This window comes from Argopecten irradians, chromosome 8, assembly GCF_041381155.1.
Source record: "Argopecten irradians isolate NY chromosome 8, Ai_NY, whole genome shotgun sequence".
In the NCBI taxonomy this organism is placed as follows: domain Eukaryota; kingdom Metazoa; phylum Mollusca; class Bivalvia; order Pectinida; family Pectinidae; genus Argopecten; species Argopecten irradians.
Genome location: NC_091141.1, coordinates 26,422,128 through 26,449,134, shown reverse-complemented (window position 1 = coordinate 26,449,134; position 27,007 = coordinate 26,422,128). Strand labels below are relative to the sequence as shown.

Here is a 27,007-nt window from a genome sequence, read left to right as displayed (position 1 = left end):
TCTTACACCCCCCTGTGTAAGATAGAGATATCTTTTCTCTAGCAACCACGGGATATCCCTGTGATATGGGAGAAAAAGCAATTCTTCACCGTCTCGACCAAACATTTTATCTGATTCTTCTGTCAAAATATAAAAAATATGATAATATCTTTCATGTGCATTTTTACACACATGGTACATGATCAACTGACAGTCTGGTAGACCATTATTGGATTGATAAAGATACTGCGGACGCCCCATTGTCTTGAGATATCAAGATATATGCCACACGCGTTTCGAAGTTATTTAATGATAAAAAAAATTAAAAAGATGTTTAATTTTTATGATATATACCAAAAAAACACCACAATGTACTCTAAACAAATCGCGAATCTGTTTGTGATCAGAGACCAACACCCCAATGTAATACACCCCTAACCTTCCTATCCACATATGAAGGGCATTTTCTATCATACATTGATATTATTATTACATATATTCAACCATAAGAAGTTCTAAGAAATCCCGACTGTGCGAGATCAATTCTCCAAAATAATGTAAAATTGTACGATAAGTTTAACGTCAATTCCATTGTTCGCATTTTTTACAATAATAACGTTCTTATTTTTGCAAAGTTCAAATACCTATAAAACAATGTTTTGGTGCCGTGACATCAGGAAACATTGCCTGGGTAGCCATGTAATACAGTTACAGACGACAAGCGTATATTGCAGTAGATTATAAGACTTTTTCATATATAAATTGCAGGGATACTGTATCCGAGAGTTACAAAATGAAGTTAAACCCGAGGCTTACCGAGTGTTTTACAACATTTTGTGATTCCGAAGGTAACATATCCTTATCCTTCATATAAACATATGAAAGAGTTTTTTCTCTCTTTATATGTATTTACACATGTATGTGTTAATTAGACAATTATATATACGAGTATCTCAACGTTTTATTACAATTTTACAATTATTCTAGTCGGCTATTTTGAGAAATAAGTTCAAAGAAAACTGCTACTGATAATCATTTATCCATACATAAAATTACGTCACATTTTAACGTAAATTCTGTTATTTGCATTCTTTTTAGTATAACCATAATAGTTTCTGGAAATAACTTGAAAGATTATCGAGAAAATACTATTGTATTGACACAGTGGCGTCATGAGTATACCTGTAGGTTTGAGAGAAGAGAATAGTTGAGCTAATCCTTATAATTCTATGTAATCGCATCTGGGTCAGGGAACTCTTAAAAAAAAATCGTTACGCCGTTTTATCATTAACCCGGAGGGTGAGCGGAGTGATGGAATAAAGCCGATACAGTCCTTCTTATAGGTCATTATATGTTTATTGAGACACGTAATTCTTTTGCGTTGTTCACGAATCTATAATAAATAAAACAAAAGAGCCCGCTGGTGCTCATGTTACTCCAAGGTTACATGGGGGTCAACCTCACACAGAGGGATAACATCTAATGTGACCTCTACATCACTGTCGTCCTGTTACATCTAATGTGACCTCTACATCACTGTCGTCCTGTTACATCTAATGTGACCTCTACATCACTGTCGTCCTGTTACATCTAATGTGACCTCTACATCACTGTCTCCTGTCCTAATGTGACATCATAATGTGTCCTGTACATCTAATGTACATCTACTGTCGTCCTGTTACATCTAATGTGACCTCTACATCACTGTCGTCCTGTTACATCTAATGTGACCTCTACATCACTGTCGTCCTGTTACATCTAATGTGACCTCTACATCACTGTCGTCCTGTTACATCTAATGTGACCTCTACATCACTGTCGTCCTGTTACATCTAATGTGACCTCTACATCACTGTCGTCCTGTTTACATCTAATGTGACCTCTACATCACTGTCGTCCTGTTACATCTAATGTGACCTCTACATCACTGTCGTCCTGTTACATCTAATGTGACCTCTACATCACTGTCGTCCTGTTACATCTAATGTGACCTCTACATCACTGTCGTCCTGCTACATCTAATGTGACCTCTACATCACTGTCGTCCTGTTACATCTAATGTGACCTCTACATCACTGTCGTCCTGTTACATCTAATGTGACCTCTACATCACTGTCGTCCTGTTACATCTAATGTGACCTCTACATCACTGTCGTCCTGTTACATCTAATGTGACCTCTACATCACTGTCGTCCTGTTACATCTAATGTGACCTCTACATCACTGTCGTCCTGTTACATCTAATGTGACCTCTACATCACTGTCGTCCTGTTACATCTAATGTGACCTCTACATCACTGTCGTCCTGTTACATCTAATGTGACCTCTACATCACTGTCGTCCTGTTACATCTAATGTGACCTCTACATCACTGTCGTCCTGTTACATCTAATGTGACCTCTACATCACTGTCGTCCTGTTACATCTAATGTGACCTCTACATCACTGTCGTCCTGTTACATCTAATGTGACCTCTACATCACTGTCGTCCTGTTACATCTAATGTGACCTCTACATCACTGTCGTCCTGTTACATCTAATGTGACCTCTACATCACTGTCGTCCTGTTACATCTAATGTGACCTCTACATCACTGTCGTCCTGTTACATCTAATGTGACCTCTACATCACTGTCGTCCTGTTACATCTAATGTGACCTCTACATCACTGTCGTCCTGTTACATCTAATGTGACTCTACATCACTGTCGTCCTGTTACATCTAATGTGACCTCTCATCACTGTCGTCCTGTTCGTCTAATGTGCTGCTACATTAATGTGACCTCTACATCACTGTCGTCCTGCTACATCTAATGTGACCTCTACATCACTGTCGTCCTGCTACATCTAATGTGACCTCTACATCACTGTCTCCTGTACATCTAATGTGACCTCTACATCACTGTCGTCCTGTACATCTAATTGACCTCTACATCACTGTCGTCCTGTTACATCTAATGTGACCTCTACATCACTGTCGTCCTGTTACATCTAATGTGACCTCTACATCACTGTCGTCCTGTTACATCTAATGTGACCTCTACATCACTGTCGTCCTGTACATCTAATGTGACCTCCTTTACCTCTACATCACTGTCGTCCTGTTACATCTAATGTGACCTCTACATCACTGTCACATCTAATGTGACGTCGTCCTGTTACATCTAATGTGACCTCTACATCACTGTCGTCCTGTTACATCTAATGTGACCTCTACATCACTGTCGTCCTGTTACATCTAATGTGACCTCTACATCACTGTCGTCCTGTTACATCTAATGTGACCTCTACATCACTGTCGTCCTGTTACATCTAATGTGACCTCTACATCACTGTCGTCCTGTTACATCTAATGTGACCTCTACATCACTGTCGTCCTGTTACATCTAATGTGACCTCTACATCACTGTCGTTCCTGTTACATCTAATGTGACCTCTACATCACTGTCGTCCTGTTACATCTAATGTGACCTCTACATCACTGTCGTCCTGTTACATCTAATGTGACCTCTACATCACTGTCGTTCCTGTTACATCCTCTAATGTGACCTCTACATCACTGTCGTCCTGCTACATCTAATGTGACCTCTACATCACTGTCGTCCTGTTACATCTAATGTGACCTCTACATCACTGTCGTCCTGTTACATCTAATGTGACCTCTACATCACTGTCGTCCTGCTACATCTAATGTGACCTCTACATCACTGTCGTCCTGTTACATCTAATGTGACCTCTACATCACTGTCGTCCTGTTACATCTAATGTGACCTCTACATCACTGTCGTCCTGTTACATCTAATGTGACCTCTACATCACTGTCGTCCTGTTACATCTAATGTGACTTCTACATCACTGTCGTCCTGTTACATCTAATGTGACCTCTACATCACCATCGCAGTTTCATTTGCATACTATTCTGTCAGCCTGACATCGTAATAAATCAAGGATTTCCTTCAATTTTGCATTCAAGACACATTTGTTCAATCTCATACGCATTAAGAAATTAAATTGAGTTATTTTTAATATGTCATTTCGCCTTTTCTTCCGTTTATCGGATTTTACAAAATAAGATTTATTTACTTGGGCGAAACCTACTTTTAACATCAACATGGTAACATCCAACATATCAGTGAAAAAATATATAAATTATATCATAATCATTTATATGATTGATGTAACAGGAAGTTATCACTACATGGTAGTATACCTTTATATGGTCATTATCGAATTTAACTTGTAACAAGCATTCCCATTGGCTTAAAGATTTTATTTACAAGTCCATAATGAAAAAATGGCGTCGCCCTTTGTCATGTCGCTTTTGATAACGGCATTAAGATTTCGTAAAAAAAACTAGTCATAAATGAATTTGGGTTATTAAAGAGATTATGCTTAGTAAATTGAATGTAAGGATTAATGAATATAAGGATTGAATAAATTGTTTATGTTGTAGACATATAAAAGAAAACTCTTTTGTCATATCTCCATAAAACATCTATTTATGTTAATCATTAATTCAAAAATCAACTCGTATAAGTTGATATGTAGATAACAATGACTTTGTAGCAAAATGCATGTAGCAAAATAAACGAGATGCGGTTGTCACATGCCAATCACAAGCGTCGTTTCAACGAAATTTATAAGGAAATAAACATTTTCAACCAATAAACTTTTTTTTTGCAGAAATGTGCCTTGTTTATGAGAAAATGTGTTATTTTTCAGGGGCATACCTGTACAGAATATTTTATCATACGTGGTATGTTATTTCTACGTATTATTATGTGTTATTAATTAGGGTTAAACTTTTTATAGTATATAATAGTGTGTTGTTATTTCAGGGATATACATTTACATGATTATTTCTCATCATGTGTTAACTTTCAGGGGCATGGGTTCTTGGTGAAGTGTTCTGTCAACTATTCGCCTTGATAAGCTATTCGCTTGTCACGTGTGCAATTTGGCTTACTGCATTGGCTGCTTTTGAAAGGTAAGTACTGAATATTCTGTAATCACTGATCAATGGTGTTTTTTTTTAAGTAAATAGCGTGACTCAAAAATGGACTGAAACATAAATCAAAATTATATAGATAAAGCTTTAACTTTAAAAGCATTGGGAAGTTTTGCGACGCGGTTTATGATGAGAGAACACTTTATTTTGTGATATAGCTACATAAAGTATTTAGCCATCTTTTCATTTTAATCCCTATAACACAACGAGTGGTTGTCCAATATGGAATTTCTCAATCACGAATTAATTAGTTTTAACAAAAGCCATGAGCTATAGCGAGTGTCTGCAGAAACTTAAAAACACTGACGAGTGTGTGATAAATTTCATATTCAACACCCATGAGTTGTGTGACTTGGTTCTACTGCAATTGTATTCGCTTTTATAAAATAGATATAATGTAAATATGTATTTGCTGTTATAAATAAATAAGGTTCAACGATAATTTCATCAACAAAAAGTCATAAATTACATAATTATGAAAAATTTAAAAAGTCATGATTTGATAAAGAATCGTTGATGTCTTTAATCAGCAATAACTATAGGATATGTTATAGACTTATTTAACGCTATTGTGAATATTTTCTACAGTTAATTGAACAATATACAACAAATGATCGAACTATATCCATGGAATAGGGTTTAGCTATAGTGCATATGCACTTAAACTCTACGAAAAGCACAATTTGTCTCTTTTACAAGACTTTCCCAGACACGTAGCTATAGACGTGACTGGTAACGGACTGATCCGGCCGTAAACCGTATAAACCTAGATTAAAACTCAGGTGGTGGCGTTGATTAAGCTGGAGGGATTAACAACTATAATTGTGCAAATGTAATTGGTGCTACTTCGAATTGTTCGCTCTCTCATAGACAAACAGCTAGTGTTCGATAAACATTGCTCGTAATAGGCCTGTCGAAATGGTTTGTGCTAGCTGGTATAGAAGTGAAGGCAGTGGGTGGTGGTTCCGTGCGTAATCCGTCATGGATGCGAGGCGGATATGTAAAAATCTACGAGATTTGTTCTATAAAATGCCACATGATACAGAGGGATAGTTGTTGATAACACAACATGTCGATGTCCCTCTCTTAGCACGTCCACACATGGTCAATAAACCGGATCGATGATATCCATTTATGGAACAACTCGGTCGGACATAATGAACAGCATTGGTTTAGTTTGGAGACCAAGATCGTAAAGTAAAGTGAAATCATCAACATAGTGATTCTACTGTTAGTTATCGTGATTCGAGTTGATGGATATTGCCAGATAATTATCCACAATCACCTTTTAAAAGTAGCTGACAAGTGGTAAAGCTTCATTTTGCATCCCTCCCGTAATTACCAAAATCTTGTTTTATATACAACGGTCTAAAGTCAACTGAAAACAAATACAAAGTAGAATTTACAAATAAGTTAAAGATGCTCCACCGCCGACATATGGTATTTTTTTCACTATTAAAAACAGGAGCAGACGATTTAGTATTTTTCTTCAGTTACAAAAGTTAGGTACTTTACACCATTACCAACATTGAAAAGTTTGAGCTTCTAATTTTACTTCAAGTTAAAAATATGAAAAATAATTAATTGCATCCCGAAAAAAATCCGTGGCACTATATCGTATATGGAATGAAGTACTGATTGTGCATGCACCAAAGGCAAAATAAATTATTTTATATTATTTTTTTGTGTTAATTAGACATATATATACACGATAAAACACCAATTATTGTTCAAATAATGAATATCATTTATGCTCTGTCGGCGGTGGAGCATCTTTAATTAACCTCGAGCAACTTACATAGCTTTAGACTTCAAATGCCACCAAGCGTTCCGCGTTAAAACGCAGCGATAAAATCATATAGTTTGGTAAGTAAACTGAGCTTAGTTTGTATATCAATTGAGGTATACAAGGTATAGAAATGTTAATAATGCACAATATATTATTTGTTCTGAAATATAAAATCTGATGGTAAAATATTAAATAGTAAAACTGATTTTCGATAACTTTATTAAAATTTAATTCCAATTGTACATCGGTATTGTGTCTATATCGTTACTGCTTGGTTAAAAAAAGACAGAAACCGTGTCAGAGTATCCTCAATATCGGGGTCTTCATGGGATGGAACAGATACATGTATGCTACTGTAGAATCTTGAGAGACGTAGAATATCGTTTTGATATCCCGAACGTCCCACTGGACGAATCACTAACAGGTCTTTCTTGGAAAGCGAGACAGATGTATGCGTGTGTGACATCCTTAGTATTATACGTAGATTACCCGAGAGATGAATCAACTGATCACTGTCTGTACCACTGACTCAGACGGGAGAACGACACATCCTGACGGCGCATCAAACATTAGGTACATGGTGTCCATAACATAAGTGACAAATCATACTGCAGAATGAAGACATATCTCTAAAGTGTTAAAAAAAATTACTGACAAATCCTCGAGTAAATAAATAATGTAAATAACATCACTGACAAATCCTCGAGTAAAGAAATGGTGTAAATAACATCACTGACAAATCCTCGAGTAAAGAAATGGTGTAAATAACATCACTGACAAATCCTCGAGTAAAGAAATGGTGTAAATAACATCACTGACAAATCCTCGAGTAAAGAAATGGTGTAAATAACATCACTGACAAATCCTCGAGTAAAGAAATGGTGTAAATAACATCAATGACAAATCCTCGAGTAAAGAAATGGTGTAAATAACATCACTGACAAATCCTCGAGTAAAGAAATGGTGTAAATAACATCACTGACAAATCATCGAAAGAAGAAATAGGTCTATAACATTACTGACAAATCCTTTTTCACAGGCCTGCCGAGGGTTGACGGTCAGAATCTTTCACGAGGATTGGGATATCCCTGGCATACCCGTGTTTGATAGTTTGTCTCCCACACTTTGACGCAAAATGGTGCAAATTCATTTATTTGTTTAGAAATATATTCATAGCGCTCTCGTCACATGGACGGCACAATACGTCAAATTTAATGACGTCATCGACAATGGTTGCATGTATTGTCACGTCACTGCCTAGTGCGTGCAAGCTGTCTTTTCCTCACCCCAATTTTGTGATTAATTGGATTTTTCTTACCTTGAGGGTATGACAGAGAAATAACTACCCTCGGAGGAGATTCACGACTTTCTAACCCGAGGCTTGCCGATGATTAGACTGTCGTGAATCTCCTTCGAGGGTAGTTATCTCTCTGTCCTACTCTCTAGGTAGGGAATCATCCTTTTTCTGCCCCTGTAAAGTCCCGAAAAAGGTTTAAAACTACAAAAAACGGCAATTTTAAAAAAAAACAAGAGTGGGCCCCAGGTAGGGCCTTGTCTCGCTCGCACCCTGGGTTATGGAGTATGGGCCATAGTAAATGTTAAAAAAAAAACTAAGAGGCAATATTTATAGGAATTATTTTACCTCTTTTGACCCCTATTGATGGGCCCCACACGTCCGTCTGCCACCTGGGGGGCCAGAGCCTAAACTAATTCTCCGCGACAAGATGTCTGTTCCCCTTCGGCGGGCTCCCGAAGGAGGTTATTGGTGGCCTAATTTGGTTTACAGGGTGATGCCAAGACAGAACTTACTGACGATAGCAGCCAGGATGGACAGCTATCCAGAACTGTTATGTCGGGCCTCAGCATTTAATACGCCTCTATATCGTCCCCTTCCTGCCTTGGCCCGGTGGGGCCGCATAGCCAAAAATTGATGATAATACATACTCATATTTCTTATATCTATCTTTTGGCCCATGTGAATATCTCTGGCCAAAAGCTTTGGTGGTTAACCTTCTCAATGCGTATCTACTGTTGACTATATAAGCGGATTAAAAGGTGCGATTCACACTCTCGTATTTCCCCTCCGTCTTAAGAGGCTCCGCCCCTGCTCAGCCCGCCGGTGGCCAGGAGCAAAAACTTTAATACAAGTAATCTGGTTCCCCTTCCCCCAAGGGGATGATTAAGTGCCAAGCTTTGAGAATTCTCAATCGCCGTGCAGAACATATTCATATGGACTAGTACGCGTTTTAAAGTGGATTTACCTCCTATCAATATTGGCGTCCCTATGGTGGTGCCCCTGGCCCCCCTGCGCCCCGGGGAGTCACTGCCAAATTTAATTTTTTTTTTTTTTACCTATTATGATTCCTGCCTTCCCTCAATGATGTTTGTTGGCTGTTATGATTTTGGGGTACATGTCCATTCACAACTCGAAAGACTATAAGGCGATTTTTAAAAGGAATTACCTCTAATTATTATTCCGGCCTATTGGAGGTACCCGCGGCCCCTCTCCTGCCCCTGGGGTGATCAGAGCCAACAATGTTTTTATGTATCAAGTACTGTTCCCCTTCCCCCAAGGATGTTTGTGGCTGATTTTGGTTACATTCCATGCCAAAACTCTAGGACAAGTAGCGATTTAAAGGTTTTACCTCTATTTCCCCTATTGGGGCCCCGCCCCTCCTGCCCCGGGGGGATCAGAGCCAAAATTTATACAAGATCTGTTCCCTTCCCCCAAGGATGGTCTGTGGCCAAATTTGGTTACATTTCATTCAGAACTCTACGACAAGTAGCGATTTAAAGGATTTACCTCTATTTCCCTATTGGGCCCCGCCCCTCCTGCCCCCGGGGGGTCAGAGGCCAAAATTTATACAAGTTGTGTTCCCCTTCCCCCAAGGATGTTTGTGGCCAAATTTGGGTACATTCCATTCACAACTCTATGACTAGTAGCGATTTAAAGGATTTACCTCTATTTCCCCTATTGGGCCCCGCCCTCCTGCCCCTGGGGATCAGAGCCAAAATTTATACAAGTACTGTTCCCCTTCCCCCAAGGATGTTTGTGGCTGATTTTGGTTACATTCTATGCCAAACTCTAGGACAAGTAGCGATTTAAAGGATTTACCTCTATTTTCCCCTATTGGCCCCGCCCCTCCTGCCCCTGGGGGATCAGAGCCAAAATTTATACAAGTTCTGTTCCCCTTCCCCCAAGGATGTTTGTGGCCAAATTTGGTTACATTTCATTCAGAACTCTACGACAAGTAGCGATTTTTCAAAGGATTTACCTCTATTTCCCCTATTGGGCCCCGCCCCTCTGCCCCCGGGGGGCAGAGCCAAAATTTATTTATACAAGTTCTGTTCCCCTTCCCCCAAGGATGTTTGTGGCCAAATTTGGTTACATTTCATCAGAACTCTACGACAAGTAGCGATTTAAAAGGATTTACCTCTATTTCCCCTATTGGGCCCCGCCCCTCCTGCCCCTGGGGGATTCAAGCCAAAAATTTATACAAGTTCTGTCCCCTTCCCCCAAATGTTTGTGGCTGATTTTGATTACAATCCATGCCCAAACTCTCTAGTAGCAATCCCCTCTATATCCCCTATTGGGCCCCCCGCCCCTCCTGCCCCTGGGGGGTCGAGCCAAAATTTATACAAGTTCTGTTCCCCTCCCCCAAGGATGTTTGTGGCCAAATTTGGTTTCCAATCCATGCAGAACTCTGACTAGTAGCGATTTAAAGGATTTAGCTCTATTTCCCCTATTGAAACTAAGAATAATCAATAAATCAACTTTACTTCATCAAAAACTTTGTTAATTTTGTAACACTGTGACAAACAAGAAACTGAATCATTTTGAAATATTCAAAGTCATAGAAATACATACTAATAATCATGAAAACCAGTTAAATACGTCTTTTTACCGGGTAAACATCAACGAAAATATGTGAAGATTATAGGTGAAATTCCGCGCGTGAAGCACGAGGTCGAGATCGAATGCGATATTGATTGTCCGATTGGACTGCACAGGTGAATGTTTATTTGTATATGACGTTTTACAACTTCAGATTTATCACGCGAATATGTTCTACGCGTGCACAGGCTATCTTGCCCGGTGTAAGACAGAGAAATCTTACCCTCACCGGAAGTGCAAATATCTCTGTCGGATGGGGTAGAAAATCCTATCAAGTGTTGAAGCCATCCATGTGCCGCTAACAGCCACAGTCAAATAATTACGGTATAAAACAACACATAAACAACAATTATCAACAAACGAAATAGTATTTCTCCTTCCCTTTGAAGGATATATCTTACTTTTTCTAGATGAGGTTCAAAATATAAGCTAGATATAGGATATAGGATGTTTATAACATAAAGGACATCATACCATGTGTCCAAACAAATAAAATACAGTAGGTGGATCTAATCTAACAGGCATGTCACTTCTTTCAATATTCTGTAGCTTCTCAGATAGATTTCATCGGCTTTTGGTATCATGAGCGTGATGTACACGAAATTGATGTCGCTTTGTTAGTATATACCAGGCTAATTCATCTAATGCTGTTTGACGGTCACGTAAATATGTCGATATCATCAGACAAGGTGCCAGATAGGGCACTGTAGGGACATCTTCATGTAAGGCGGAAATTGACAACTTGAATCCTCAATGAGTAAAAGCCAATTTCACCGTGTTCCATTACTATACGGCTAGGGAAACACAATGATAACATCAATTATTCAGGATAAGAATGTAAAAAATATATTCTTGAATTTAGTCGTGTTAAATATAGCTTGTTTTGTGCAATAATGTAGTGTAAGTTTTGATCAATTTCGTTCAAATTTGATCAATTCATGTAACATAAAATATGCTTCAAAAACTGATAAATGTACAATTGAAAAATAAAGGATGGATATTCTGTTGCCCAAATAAGGGGTAACGGGGGTATTATTAACTTACATTTACTAACAGTTCTCATTTTATTAAATTTCCATCAATTTAACAAGACAAACTATAAAAAATATGCAAAACAATGTCATTTGTATGCAGATGTCTAGAACATTAAATACGGGATTTGCTAGCAGCGGTACCTTTATTTTAGTCAGTGCAGCATTGATCGGTTTCTGGTGTTCTAAGCAATATCAGATCTAAACGTCCCCACGTAAGATAAGACGCCAAATAAATCCACAGCTTTCATATCACGCTGGTCGTTGCATTTACAATATAAGGAAGGAGGACAATTCTCTGTGTGAACAAAACAGATCAAGACCAAATGATGTCTGTACGGTTCACGCCTTTTTGTTAAGGTATAGTGATAGGTTTTGTGTCTTTATGTTTTGCATTCGTTTTGGTTTTCTGGAAATTACCAGAGAGCTTAGGCGGAAATGACACACAATAAAATAAATACGAAATTTTCGTACAGAACTAAAGCTTTTTCGTCGTTCAGGTTGCTTCAAGTTTTTCTCCAAAAGTAAGGTTATTGCATATTGCAGTTGATAAAATGTTGAAGGGAAGTATATAGTGTTTACCTATTTGAACATTGTAGACAGCAATTTCTTTCTAGCGTTTTTCATTGTTTATTTCCTAACACACTGTTTATGTTAGTTTTACTGGATTGATACTAATTCCTGTCTGGGGGGTAGAAGGGCGGGAGGGGAGAAACCAGACCGATAAAACTTAAATCTGAATGCGAAGGATATTACATAGTTTCTTCTCTTCTCGTGTCATCAGAATTATACCAAATCTCAGTTCTCTTATCTGATGAATACATGTCGAGCATTAGTTATGATAGTTAACATTTCTAATTCTGTTCATTAACACTTTTGTTGGGCCTGCACTGAGGATAACTGTCAGTGATAACAGACGAGATTTTTGTTGTTTAACTAGGGATGATAAAAAAGGATATAAGGATATAAGTTGTTTTTGGTTAGAAGACACGAATTTTGCAACTAAAGCTATAAATCACCAATCCCTGTAGCATTGTGAAAACGAAAAAAAAATGTTGTGTCGAACGAAGAAAACATTCTGTCGTGCTGATCACGCCTTACTGGGAATAAGAGTCCTGTATTAACACGTTAAAGGGCTATAATCTACCCATACGAGTAGGTATTAATTGTGACGTCCTGTCCCCACATGTTTACTACGTTATGTGTTTGTGAGCGTAACGTCATACTTTTCATAGAAAATCACGTGAGACTCGTTCACAAAGTAATGATGTCAATATGGATAACTACTCACAAGAGAGATATCTTTGCAATATGCCAACACGGAATAGCAATCTATGATAAATGGGACTAATTCACGTACCATGTAATACCCGATAACGTTTGTGCGGGACCAGTATATCCAGTGGTGATGGAACGTATAACTACTTTAAGTACATGGGTACTATTTGCAATAGTGCCCGGGCAAGCGGGCACTATTGAAGTGGCGCGAAATTGAACGTGAATGTATTGTGACGTCACCATTACATGACGTCATTATAACGTTCAGATTCGACCAAGACGTCAAGATGGCGGACAGGCTGCTGTGTGCGTGGATGGAAGCAAATGTTGCTTTTCTACAGAAGACAGTTCATCGGTGTTCTATATTGATCTACTTTTAATTTTCATGAAACTGTATCCCGTTTTTATAGAATCCCATATTTCTGCGACAATTCATATGTTGTACTTTTGATGAAACAACGTGGTGTGGAAATGAAGATAGCGTTGCGAGGTATCGCTTGACGTGCTTCTATGGGACTCATTCACGTACCACGTGATACCCGATAACGTTTGTGCGGGACTAATGTTTCTATTGGTGATGGAATGACGTCAAATGACGTTATCGCGGGATAACGTCATTTCAGCGGGAAGATAACAAAGAGTTACGTTCTATCACCACTGGAGATACTAGTCCCGCACAAACGTTATCGGGTATCACGTGGTACTTGAATTAGTCCCGATGGCATGAAAACGGAAATACTATGAGGCAATACTGCCCTCTCAACCAGGCCATAATAGATAAGTAATCTTCACGCTGAAAAGACGTTAACGCGGGATATCATCTTTTGACGTCATTCCAATACCAATAGAAACAATAGTTCCGCACAAAGGTTATCTGATATCACGTGGTACGTGAATTATTCTCATTGTTCTTGTAAAAATGAAGGCAACTTCAGTTTAACGGCGAAATTATAGCGTCCGCTCCTTCAGACAGTGACACTTTGTAGGAGGCTGGTATAGTGTCACGTGTTGTGTTCATTGTACCTCCATAGTGAGTTTGCCGTCACCATGGTAACTGGAGCTGAAGACATATCCGAGCCATTTTGTTCACAACACGATATCGCATTAACGACATCCTTTTAGGAAATGAAAAATTAGCCTGATTAGCGAATGCTGAAACAGCTTGATCTAAGGTGACGGTATTGGGAGTATAATTTGGATAATAACACAGCTAGTAGCAGACAAGGACCCAATTTGATCCAAGAAAGTGCTTTATAGTGATATTAACACACCTTGAGGCAGAAGGGGCAATTATTTATAGAACGTCTTTTGGTGTTACAGACACATTGTCACTTGACAATATTCCGTGTCAACTATTCCTTCTTTGCATATTATAGAGTTAGCTCCCTTGCGGTTAGGTATCGATTATTTTGTGAGCCCAATTCACGTCATTTTCTCCGGAAAGTATGACGTTATACTCGCAAACACATGACGTCACAAGCAATACCTACCCGAAAGTGCAGATAACTCTGTAATATGCAAATACAGGATAGAGTAATGCATATCTAGTATAATACTGAAGGCCAACACTATTCCAATTGATGGAGATGCATGAAAATGTAATAATCTTTACCACATACCCAAATTAGTATTAAGAACTCGGTTAACATGATTTTTATGTATAACGAAGCTAGAAAAAAAATCTAACTAAATCACTGTAAGAATTTTATGATAATTTCTTTTATTCATTACGGAACCTCATACTTACGCCCATTTCTTCTCTTTCTCTTAATGATAAAATATAAGCAAAAGGAATTGCCGACCAACTGTGAAATTATATGGACTTTTGCAATCAAAATCAATCGTTGACTGTGTCAAGAGGGAAAACCTACATTATATCTTTGTGTCAGTGAAATCTTTTATCTAAATAAAAGGTTTTAATTCACACGATTATTTTTTCTATCGAATTCCTTGAATGAAAAATAACGGTGTTTTTTTTTTTTTACAGAAAACACTGTGCTTGTTTACATACTACGATATGAAAATTTATGTTGTCGTAGACTCTTGAAACGGGCCATAAAAGTGTTCATAAACAAACAAAAACAATTTCGGAGCTAAGTTGTTCAAACGGTGATAAGCTTAATCATATGATTATGTAGCGGGATTGGACTGGGGTCGATCATCGGTGACCAGGTAGCTCAGTCGATAGAGCACTCGGCTAGTATTCTGAGGGTCCCGGGTTCGAATCCCGGTCTGGCCGCTACATTTTCTCCTCTCCTATTACAGAATTGGCGCCCAACTAAATAACCCACGGTGGTGGTGTTTGGAAGGGTCTCGTATGTCTTCGGGGGCGAAGACTTCGAGAAAGGAGGGAGGAGTGTAGCGGGATTGGACTGGGTCGATCATCGGTGACCAGGTAGCTCAGTCGGTAGAGCACTCGGCTAGTATTCTGAGGGTCCCGGGTTCGAATCCCGGTCTGGCCGCTACATTTTCTCCTCTCCTATTACAGAATTGGCGCCCAACTAAATAACCCACGGTGGTGGTGTTTGGAAGGGTCTCGTATGTCTTCGGGGGCGAAGACTTCGAGAAAGGAGGGAGGAGTGTAGCGGGATTGGACTGGGTCGATCATCGGTGACCAGGTAGCTCAGTCGATAGAGCACTCGGCTAGTATTCTGGGTCCCGGGTTCGAATCCCGGTCTGGCCGCTACATTTTCTCCTCTCCTATTACAGAATTGGCGCCCAACTAAATAACCCACGGTGGTGGTGTTTGGAAGGGTCTCGTATGTCTTCGGGGGCGAAGACTTCGAGAAAGGGAGAAAGGGGGAGGAGTGTAGCGGGATTGGACTGGGTCGATCATCGGTGACCAGGTAGCTCAGTCGGTAGAGGGGCTAGTATTCTGAGGGTCCCGGGTTCGAATCCCGGTCTGGCCGCTACATTTTCTCTCCTCTCCTATTACAGAATTGGCGCCCAACTAAATGACCCACGGTGGTGGTGTTTGGAAGGGTCTCGTATGTCTTCGGGGGCGAAGACTTCGAGAAAGGAGGGAGGAGTGTAGCGGGATTGGACTGGGTCGATCATCGGTGACCAGGTAGCTCAGTCGGTAGAGCACTCGGCTAGTATTCTGAGGGTCCCGGGTTCGAATCCCGGTCTGGCCGCTACATTTTCTCCTCTCCTATTACAGAATTGGCGCCCAACTAAATAACCCACGGTGGTGGTGTTTGGAAGGGTCTCGTATGTCTTCGGGGGCGAAGACTTCGAGAAAGGAGGGAGGAGTGTAGCGGGATTGGACTGGGTCGATCATCGGTGGACCAGGTAGCTCAGTCGGTAGAGCACTCGGCTAGTATTTTGAGGGTCCCGGGTTCGAATCCCGGTCTGGCCGCTACATTTTCTCCTCTCCTGTTACAATTATAGTGAAGTACATGTACCTCAGAAATTAGTAAAATTGTGTCAGGTCAGCTTCGAAATATTTATCTTGATTTGAAAATTGTTGTTATATTTTATCAGCACAATCACCTTTTGAACAACTAAGCTCAGATGCTACAAATAGAAACTTGGTAAGAACTTATATATTTGAATACATAAAATATATGAGTAATAGTTATGATGCGTATGTTTAAATGTTATTTGTAAAGATCGTTGTGTTCGTGAATCGTGAATCAATATGATGACTTGTGAGATTCCCTGGTAAATGATATTTATCTGACTGACGATGTCAACCTTTCACTACTAATTTCCCAGTGTAACGGAAGTGTGTATAGCATAATTACTAATTTCAAAGCAAAATACCAGGGTCATTATTCAAAAGAATAGCTATATAAAATATTGTACTTTATCTCCTAATCTACTTGTATGATAAGAATGTTTTATTATCCGTGCGTTCCATTTGCAGATACAACTGGTACGAACCCGCTGTATCTGTAATCGAACGCGCTGTACCAGCCGAACCGAACCGGTACAAGTGGTTCGTTTTCAGAAGCGTACCACTTGTATCCAAGATGGCGGACCCGTTTTTCATTTGTAACCGGAATGTTTTCTTTGTTGAAAACAAGGCAGAGCGTATTTATGTCCGATAAAATTATATGGATCGTTTATTTCAAGGTGTGCTGAAACTATTTAGGTTTTTTATATCTATTTCATTGTTAACACCGAAAATGCCTAGCTTTTATATTCGACGCGTATCTTTCATATCGATGCCGCCATCATGGTACAATCCAAACGCGTTCCATTGCCGTATCACTTTAGTGCAACTGGTACGAATCCGCAAATGGACCGTACGGTATGTTAAGAAATGATTATACCTCATCTTCATAAACTTCTTCTTTATTTGTTTTAAGAGAATTGCAAACAGCTACTAGGGCCATCGGATGTTCTCCCATAACATAAGGTCTTATTTCTATGGTCCGATTATTGATAGACGATGGAATCAATATGAAAAAGAAATTACCACAAATATTATCACTGAAATGTAGTATCTATCCCTTTCATTTGATTTGCAATTGACCGATTGCCGACCGTATACAGCCACGCCTCTTACTCGCAAACGCACGTGTACCTATTCAATGTCGGAGCAAATGCAGTAGCGGTACCCTGACGGGTTGATTGACAGCTGGCGATCCGTCAATTGTTATCATAATTTGATTCATCAATCAAGTCTACCGTTATGTAGGTCATGGTCCAAAAGATCAAAGTAAGTCTCCGTATATTTTACTATATTAAGTGCATTCCTAGGAGACAATCCAGCTTTTATCCTAGAGAAATATATTCGATTCAGATCATATTGCGCCCACACACTGAGCAGGAAAGAAATGTTCTTATTTCGACTGATACCTTCAGGACATTCCGGATAGCACTGCCTGATGTTACGTCTAAGTAATCTAATTATCGACCATTATCGGGTTCCAGAACAGACCCTTGTAAACCGTGGTACCATTACAGTCTGTTAAATCCTCGCTCTCTTCTGACACATTGCTACATGATATATTAGACTACTTGTCCGCACGAACTAGCAATAAATTTATATGTAGTATGTTACCATCGGGTACAATAGACTGGCTAAGAGTCTTTGCTCTGTCCGTAACCGATTTCTTTCTCTTAATGTACGTACTTCTAATAACATACCGAAAGCGGTAGTCTTCGGTCCTTTGTCAGGTATACGTATATACGTATAGAGCAACAATATTAGCATACGTTATACCATATACAGCAAGTTGAGACTAAAATTTTGTGTCTAAAGTGGTGGGCAAGCGTGTTAGTATCCAGGTAGAGATGATTACTAAATGTCTCTATTCCTTTGGGAATGACAGGAAATATCTCAAAAGTCCTGGTAAATAATACTTAATTCTACGAGTAAAACAATTATCGTCATGCATCATCGTACTTATTATTACGAAGATTTACCAAGACTAAAGACTGTTTCTATCCACGATATAAGTTGAAAGCTCTAAACCACAAAAGAAAGTGGCCACGGATATCCCATGTTATACACTAAAGCTCATCCTGATCTTCAAAGTTGCTTCCCTTTGTTTTACCCCCTCAGTACTGACGGAGTAAAACGCAGCGAAGTAGCTATGATAGAACAAATGACTCCATGTATATACCTCAGAATAAATGTCGGAAGCTTCTTATTTAAATGTTTCATGTCCATATACCAACAGTGCAACATGTTTAAACCCTCAACATAAAAGAGTTTTATTGCACGAAGAGTCCATCTCTGCTCATCACCAAACATCACAAGCGATATAACAGATATGTCGTTCTAGTTTAAAGCACCAACTAATTGCCTCTATCATAACATAGATTGCCGTCAGACACGAAAGTTAAATGATCTCGTGATATGTAGGTTGATATATAAAGAGGCATTAGCTTCCGAAATAACACATTAACGATTTAATGATGCTATAAAACCGAACCCGTACCATGCGATTTGTTTTACTATATCTTCAATAATCGTACTCTATTACTTTAAGGATTATGAAAACCATTCACGAAGTAAAAGAACAAAAATGTACAGTGGACCCTCGATAATCCCGACAACTTCGTTCCCGGCCTCAATCGTCCGGATTATCGCGGGTTCACTATATAGTAATATGTATACGTGATTCATTGAAAATAAAGCTGCAGAGAATATTGAGAATAAAACATATTTCAATTCGTTGATCAGTTAACCGTTTTAATGTCACCAGAGTCAGTAAATAATAACACCATCTGTGTAGGATTTTGTAGGGTCTTTTTAAGTCTGATCCTCGTGAAAGTGCAACCCTTTAATATAAATCTCAATGGAATATACTTTCTAAGACTAATATATCGAACAGAATGTGCCATTGTTGTATGAAGGCCATGACATGTCCATAGGACTTAACAATCTTCACGAGCATCACGACAATCAGATACACTTATGTGACAATTTTGAGATAAAGCTGCATTTTTTGGACCGAGAGGAACATTACAAATATATTACCCTTTTCAACCTGCAAATTTTATAGTAATTTTAGATCTGACTGCCATCGTAACCTGCAAATTATATTGTAATTTTAGATCTTATTGCCATTGTAATGCTTCGGTAATAAACGGGGTCATTTGCATGCTAGTATTGATAAAATGAGGGCTCTGAACTTGTATTGACAACATTTTGTACAGGTATGAATTATATCTGTGAAAAAAAAAACGTATCAGTCTATTCTTCGCCAATACATATAGCTGGTCTGAGCTGGTTGTTATGGTAACATTTTCCTCTCTTTTCTGTGCATGCATAGCTGTATAGGTAGAGTTATGGCTTTTGTCAATTGTTAATTAAGAAACCTAAAACATCAAAGAGGGATCTGTGGACATTGAATTATCCAACTTGTATATGCTTAATATGTAAACAACAGCTGATTATCGGATCCCGGTGACTATGGCCTAATTTTATTACTTACTTATTAGGATTCTACTGGTCGCTCTCGAAATAATTACACCAACGTGTAATGAAACCAGATCAGCTGGTGATTCTTAGTCTTCTTATAGGATGCTATATGTAACTAGATATAATTCTCTTTCAGTAAGGAATAAATAAACATTTTCATTTACTGAGAAATAGTTCTTACAAAACGGGATTTGATAAAATTCTCGATATTTCAGCATTCACATCATGTGCAGTTTTTCATTAGACTGGGGATATCTTATGGCCATATCAAATGCTCCCCGACCCAAATTGATTGGTCTAGAGCATTTGTCTCCTCAGACAAAAATAGAAACCATCCAATCAAAATAATCATTATCGGCTTTCGCCGAGACAATATTTTATTAACGCATTAAAACACCTCACGGTTGATGACCCCAGAAGTACATTATCACGGACGATTGTATTCTGATATAGAAATATAATACCCCTATTAAATATCCAATACCATTGAATACATGTGTTTTTGGGCTCACGTGAACAAAATCACAGTTTTTGTGAAACAACGTAAATGGAATTCAATATTGTTGTTGATATTGAATGCTTTTATTATTATTAATTTATTTATGTTGCTAGTTTTTATAACCGTTGACTGTACCAGACGTTTTACCCGGGGGAAACTTTGCCTTCAATATATGTAATACGTAGTTTGTTCGTTATGGTGTAAATTTCTGCCTTTGTGTCAATTTAATTGATGGCGGCTTACATCATATAGATTAACTTATAAATACACTGGAAAGGTGCCTTATCTTAGAACGACGAGATCCACGGTAGTCAGTCGGGAAGATATAACGGACTTTTCTTGAATGCTATGTCGACACATGTAGTGTTATAAGTTAAGTTGCCGACACTAATAGCTCAACAAGTCGTTTCATAACACGACTGATCCACATAGTTCAAGTTGATATAGCGCGACCTAAAATAACATTATGGCAGTGATATAGCTCTTTAAAAAGGGCTAGAGTTCATTTAAAGAAGACACATCACGAACATACTGCAGTCTCACAAAACACGCATCACACACTTCATACACGCTATGCGTAGCATACATTGGAAACCGTCCTTACATTACCCTGGCTGTAAATAGGACGTTAACTTATCAAATAAACAAACAAACTTATATGCCACCATAGTTCAAATCATTGACCGATTGGTTAACTGGTGTCTGTAATATTTCTTAACAGTTTCGTTAGGTTTAAAAGTAAGGTTTGTGCTGAAGTATATGCTCTACTACCAGTGAATGTCAATGTATGTGATGTTCCTACGTGGCGAGAGCCCATCGATCCCAATGAGGACCGCGTTGTCGAATTTTGTTCTACCAGAAATAGACTAGAGAACAAAAAGTGCACAATCATTCATTTATAGTTTACTTATAAACAAACGCAATTCACACATTGTCTTATTTAAAAAACAAAAAACAAAAACTGCTGCCTTCTAAAACATTATATCTCTGTCCAAACGTTTGCGGCGTGAATAAAATAAGTTTACCATGGCTCATGACTCACTGTGCACGGAGGATTTCTCTCGTTAAGAATAACTAAGGAATAGAGCTTCTACATTCAATTTTTATCAAGATTTCAGGACAATGATACTTGTTTGGGTTAGCTTAATTTTTCTCAGCTAGAATAGGCACCGTAGAGCGGAGAGACATTCATCTTGTAGTGCTTGGCGAAAAACTAAATCAAATGAAAAGGAGTTGTAAATAAAGTTGAAAAAATAATAGGAGGGAAAGATACAAAAGTTCATTTTGAAAATCATATTCAAAGTTGATGAATTACAATATTGACCTAGATGCTGAAATCGGGATTATAGTTCTAATCCGATTGAGGAGACAGGTTTACACTTCTCAATCGACAGCCAGAAGAGAAAATCCTTATCTAAATATTCATATTAAATCTGATATTTCAAGCAGGACGTTAACACACACCATTCTATGTGAACCAGATTACTGGAGATCCGGGCACAGAATGACGGGAGAATAGCTTTGAGCAATAATGAAGAGCTTAATCTTTATATGTCATATTTGTCGTAATGACTTACCGATCACCCACACTTAACCTAATGGACAATTTCGTTGATGGAACAGCCATCCCCAAAGACGTTTTGCTTTGGTAACGGCATTCATCCCAGTAATTGTTTTGTATTATATATTTTCAGCTTTTTGAAGTGGTGGTCTTAAGTTATTCTGAATTTCTTCTGATGGAATTGTAAAGTTCTATATTTTATCTATGCAATTAAACAAGCGAATTTATTTAAATATCCAGTACTACATTAATCTTATTCTATTATTATGATTATTCAATTAATTAAGCATGTGATTATATCCATACAAATATATCCGAAAATCTCCGAAATTTTCTTTTTTTAAAGCCTTAATTAGTTATCATTTCTTGCATGAATGGACTATTATTTCCAGGTGCTGCGTTTAGGTAACCTGACTTGAAGAGCCAGACTGACCTACTTAAAGTATATTTTATAAGCTAAAGTGTTCAACCCCGTGCGTTGTCCGCAATGGATATTGCGCTGTCCGTAAACGTTTTCATATATTCAACCTCTTCTCGAAACCACTGAATTATTCGCAATGAACGTTTGCAGAAACCATCCATTTGGTAAATGCAAACTAGAATAATAAACTGGTACATTCCCCAGCCAAGGTCAGGTCGATCAGAATGTCAAAGTTTAATTTATTAACTCTCTGGAGGCACTACTTGTTAAGCAGTCATCGGCAATAGTGCAAACTGCCCTAAAAGAATAACCCCAAGTTTCCCATGCCTAAAATTTTCTTGAATAGCAACGCTGACATAGAAATGAAATTGGACTCATGCACTCACCACATGATTAAGCGGAACTATTGTTTCTATTGGTGATGGAATGACGTCAAATGACGTTATCGCGGGATAACGTCATTTCAGCGGAAAGATTAGAAAGAGTTACGTTCCATCACCACTGGAAATACAAGTCCCGCCAAACCGTATCAGATATCACGTGGTACGTGAATTAGTTCCATTGTCTTTTAAGTAGTTTTAAACTCACCGATCGTTATGGTCTTTGAACAACTGGTTTGGATTAAATGAGTACCTGCGTATACATTATTCTATCTCTTTTGTTATCTGGTTGTAACTGGGTTTTTTTTTTCTGGCAGATTCTACAAACTCATATCCCCTGCGGACCATCCGGCCATGTTTTCTAACATCAACACCCGGATTTTAGTGGTCGGGGTGATATTTATAGCCGTGGCTTTGTGTACAGCGCCACTCTACGGCTGGGGCGAGTACTCCAACTACAAAGGTAGGTAACTCTCACTTTAACTATACCTTTGTATGATACATGTTCTGCGTTTTGTGGCTTAAGACATAAGAATTGACATGTTTTAATCCATAATCAGCCACTATATCTACTTTGATGATAATTAATTACATGTAATGTCTTTAGGAACAGGTGATATTCGTAAATTCCATTTTTCAACTTTTATTTGATGATAGCTGTCTCTAGAGGTTTAAAATAGCACTTGTGTATATATGTATTACATCATGTGAAGTAATCTGTATAAGTAACTGGGGAGATGGATTACCACGAGAAGAGCGTCGCTCACGCCTACATGTATCGGTTTAATTGGAAAATGTTTTTATAACTGTCCTCAAATGTGTCATGAATAACGCTCCTGTTGTATGGCATGGAGCTGATTTGAGTAATCCAATCAAAGCAAGTACGGTACATATGACGAAGAGCATGAGCACTTTTCAAATAACAGTTCACCAAACAACTAATAAGTAGATATCTTACAGTAGCATTAACGTTTTGTGTGTCATATCTGGGCGAAAATTTTGTCATGATATTCAGTACTGATGAATAAAGCTGTAAAAATAAAAATTCAAATGGACAGACAATCATACATGATGCCTTATAAACATAAGTGACAATACAGAATGCATTCACGGTAGAATTATTGTTTTTTATACCTTATGTATAAATAATTTAAAGGCCCAATATCCGTATCTTTCTTATTTTTTTCCTGATTTAGAAGAATGTAGAAAAAATCCTGTTGTAAATCATGCAGAGACAGGACTAAATCGAAGTAAAGAAGAGCGATTATGATTCGGATTTTTTTTTATAAAAATTCAATAAATATTAAACATCGCTAGGTGGATCCCACTTAGTCAAACAAGCCGAAGTCAGCCGACATTGTAACGTCGTTGCCGAGAACGTCATGTGACTACCGTAACTACGTAATGTCTGTCCGAACTCTTCCGAAAATGGGTCATGAACTTTCCGACTTCTGTTCGGCAATAATCGTAACTTCTATGGCGACCAGTTTAAAATGAAAGCATGTTTACATGCAACGACTTTCAACAACTGCTGTACCAAAGTTATTAAAAAAACACATTATAAATAGTCTTTAATATATCTTAATTTCAACTACATCTACAAATACGAACAATATCGGAGTCGAGTTTAACTTGAATATTTGTTGATAGTAACGTATAGTGTGGCTTTAAGAAATCACTTTACAAAAATATATATAACGATATGTTTCTGTAATAGCACTCTCATGGTGTGAGATAAAATCATAGCACACGAGTTTGGTTTCCTGATCTGACCACATGAACTCATTTCACTGCTTTATAACCGTAGATATAATGTTTTTTTAATTATTGTCAATTAACATTTTCAGCTCTTATTTGTACTTGAAAACTCAAACCTATGTATTGTAAGTATTGTTGGTAAGGTTTGGAGGTGAATAAAATATTAAAGCTCCTTCATCGCCATGACTTTATTCCATTTTACTATATTAGTACATCACGTGACAGAACACTGGATTCTGATTGGCTACACACATGGGTACTATTTGTAATAGTGCCCGGGCAAGCGGGCACATTTGAAGTGGCGCGAAATTGAACATGTATGTAATATGACGTCACCACTACATGACGTCATTATAACGTTGCGCTTCGACCAAGACGTCAAGATGGCGGACAGGCTGTTGTGTGCGGGGATGGATGCAAATGTTGCTTTTCCACAAATGACAGTTCACTGTATTGATTTACTTTTAAATCTTCGTGAAGCTGAATCCCATTTTATAGAATCACATATCATATAGATTAGTATTGTCTCGTGATGGGAAAGTGCCCTCGCCTTCGGCTCGGACACTCTTCCATCCCTCGACAATACTATGAGGCAATAGTACCTTCTCAACCAGGCAATTATAGATAAATAGTGCCCTCTTAACGTGGCCATAATAGATAAATATTTATTGATGACGAAAAGAACAAACAATATGTTTCTAATATATCTGCATCATGACACCGTCTGCCCTTCTTCTTATTTTAAACTGTCATGTTGGGTTAAGACATCTTTACATAGTAGATGCAGCTGTTTGTAAACGATAATTCGATAGTTTGAAATGACCTCGCTACTAACGTGGTCTGTTACCTTTATTATTTGTGCCATTCTAATCCGAAAGTGGATAATCTTGGACTAGTTAGTATTTGTAGATCCTTTGATGCATTTTTAGCATTGGAACTTTGATGCATTTTTAGCATTATTTTGCATTGCCTAACATGTTCCATTTCGCATTTTGTGGGTCCTTAGAAGTATTTTTAGCACTGGATACGTCTTATTCTGCATATCGTCGACTATGGACAAATTATCACGTTTCTTTTGTGTTTTTAACATTGGAACTGTCCGCGTCTATACAAAGTTGGTTTTAGACTAGTTGGTCACTCCGGTATTGTTGCCTTTGAAAAACTTGCTATTCCTTGACCATTGTGTTTTCTTAATCTGTATAATTATCTACAATTACCAAAAATTATCATTATATCATATTGAATTCTTCTCACATCTGATGGACTATTGTGTTTACATTGTTTACGTGGATTACTTATTAGTTCCTTGGTTATACTTATCTTGTCTAGACATCTTACATACACAGTTGGTGCCTCCTTCTGCCTGTTTACATAAGACCATCAGCCATAAGAGAGACTTATCCCCCGCCGCCGTATCAAGCTGGCCCAACAATAGCACGTGGTGTTGTCCTGTCTGAAATGTAGTGTAGCAGTAGATTTCAAAAACATGTTGTTTTGGAATACGAAAGAAAGCAACCAGATTAAAAATACCTGCATTATTGTAGGCTTTGTACAACACTATTGATTTTCCCTGTCAATATTTTTTTTCCGAAAAGGTAATATCAACGGTTAATGAACTCACTATCAAGCTATTATATACAGTAACCGGTTTAGCTCCGTGACTTTATCGTGGTGAGTACAGATTTTTTTTCCCTTGCAGTATGTTTCGGTTTTATTTATTTTTCACGTTTATTTAACGTCTGAACAACCGCTAATACCATTTAAGGATGGCATCCCTTGTGGATGTGACAGAGCAGGAAGGGATTATCCCGATGAAGTGTCCTTAATGAAGTAGAAACATCTACACGGAGTAATTAATCAAGTCGGCAGCATCTCCCACCTCCCGACATATTTGTTCTTTCCTGCTGCATAACTAACTGTCCAACCAAAACAATTACCGGCAAAGCGTCTGTGTATCGGGTTGTGATATCATAATGAACGGCCATTATACAAAGGAGAATCATTTGTTTATATAATGGCATCTTCTATTAACAATGTGTTGGAGGCTGCGTTTGTTTGTTATCAAGTGTAAATGTGTTGAAATTGATTACGTGCGTTGTTATCAATTGTCGGTAAATCAGATTACGATGTCTAGCTCGCGTTATGAGACGTGGGTCGACAACACCGGCTTGTTTGTGGTGTGGCTCTAAGACCACTGTAACATAGATGATACTTTTACAGCGTTTTCAGGGCTATTTCAAACCTTCAGATAATAAATTTGTTAAAAGGAATGTTTGATAACTTTCTTGGAAGAGTTTCTTTAATTGCCTTTTTCAGACGGGCTTTTCCAGAATGAAAAAAACTAGCCGGCTAAGGCATATGTCTTTTATAATAATGTGAATTTATTTTTAGGTCATATTTGAAATAAAAAAGCGGTATATTCGATATACAATAGCTGCACGGAAGAAATCAAATAAAGTGACAAGAAACATAATCATTGTGATTCAACTTGTGTGCATGTTAAATGAATTTAAATACTACAGACAGAAGT

General features: G+C 38.1%; 1 protein-coding gene across 1 annotated transcript in view; it reads left to right on the top strand.

Moving 5' to 3' along the window:
* The window catches only part of LOC138329995 (uncharacterized), a 47,923-nt gene that overhangs the window by 6,226 nt on the left and 14,690 nt on the right, over positions 1-27,007 (top strand). The window contains exons 2-3 of the mRNA XM_069277321.1: positions 4,862-4,964; positions 23,037-23,182. Of these exons, the coding sequence (XP_069133422.1) occupies positions 4,862-4,964; positions 23,037-23,182 (249 nt within the window). The remainder of the gene's footprint in view (positions 1-4,861; positions 4,965-23,036; positions 23,183-27,007) is intronic.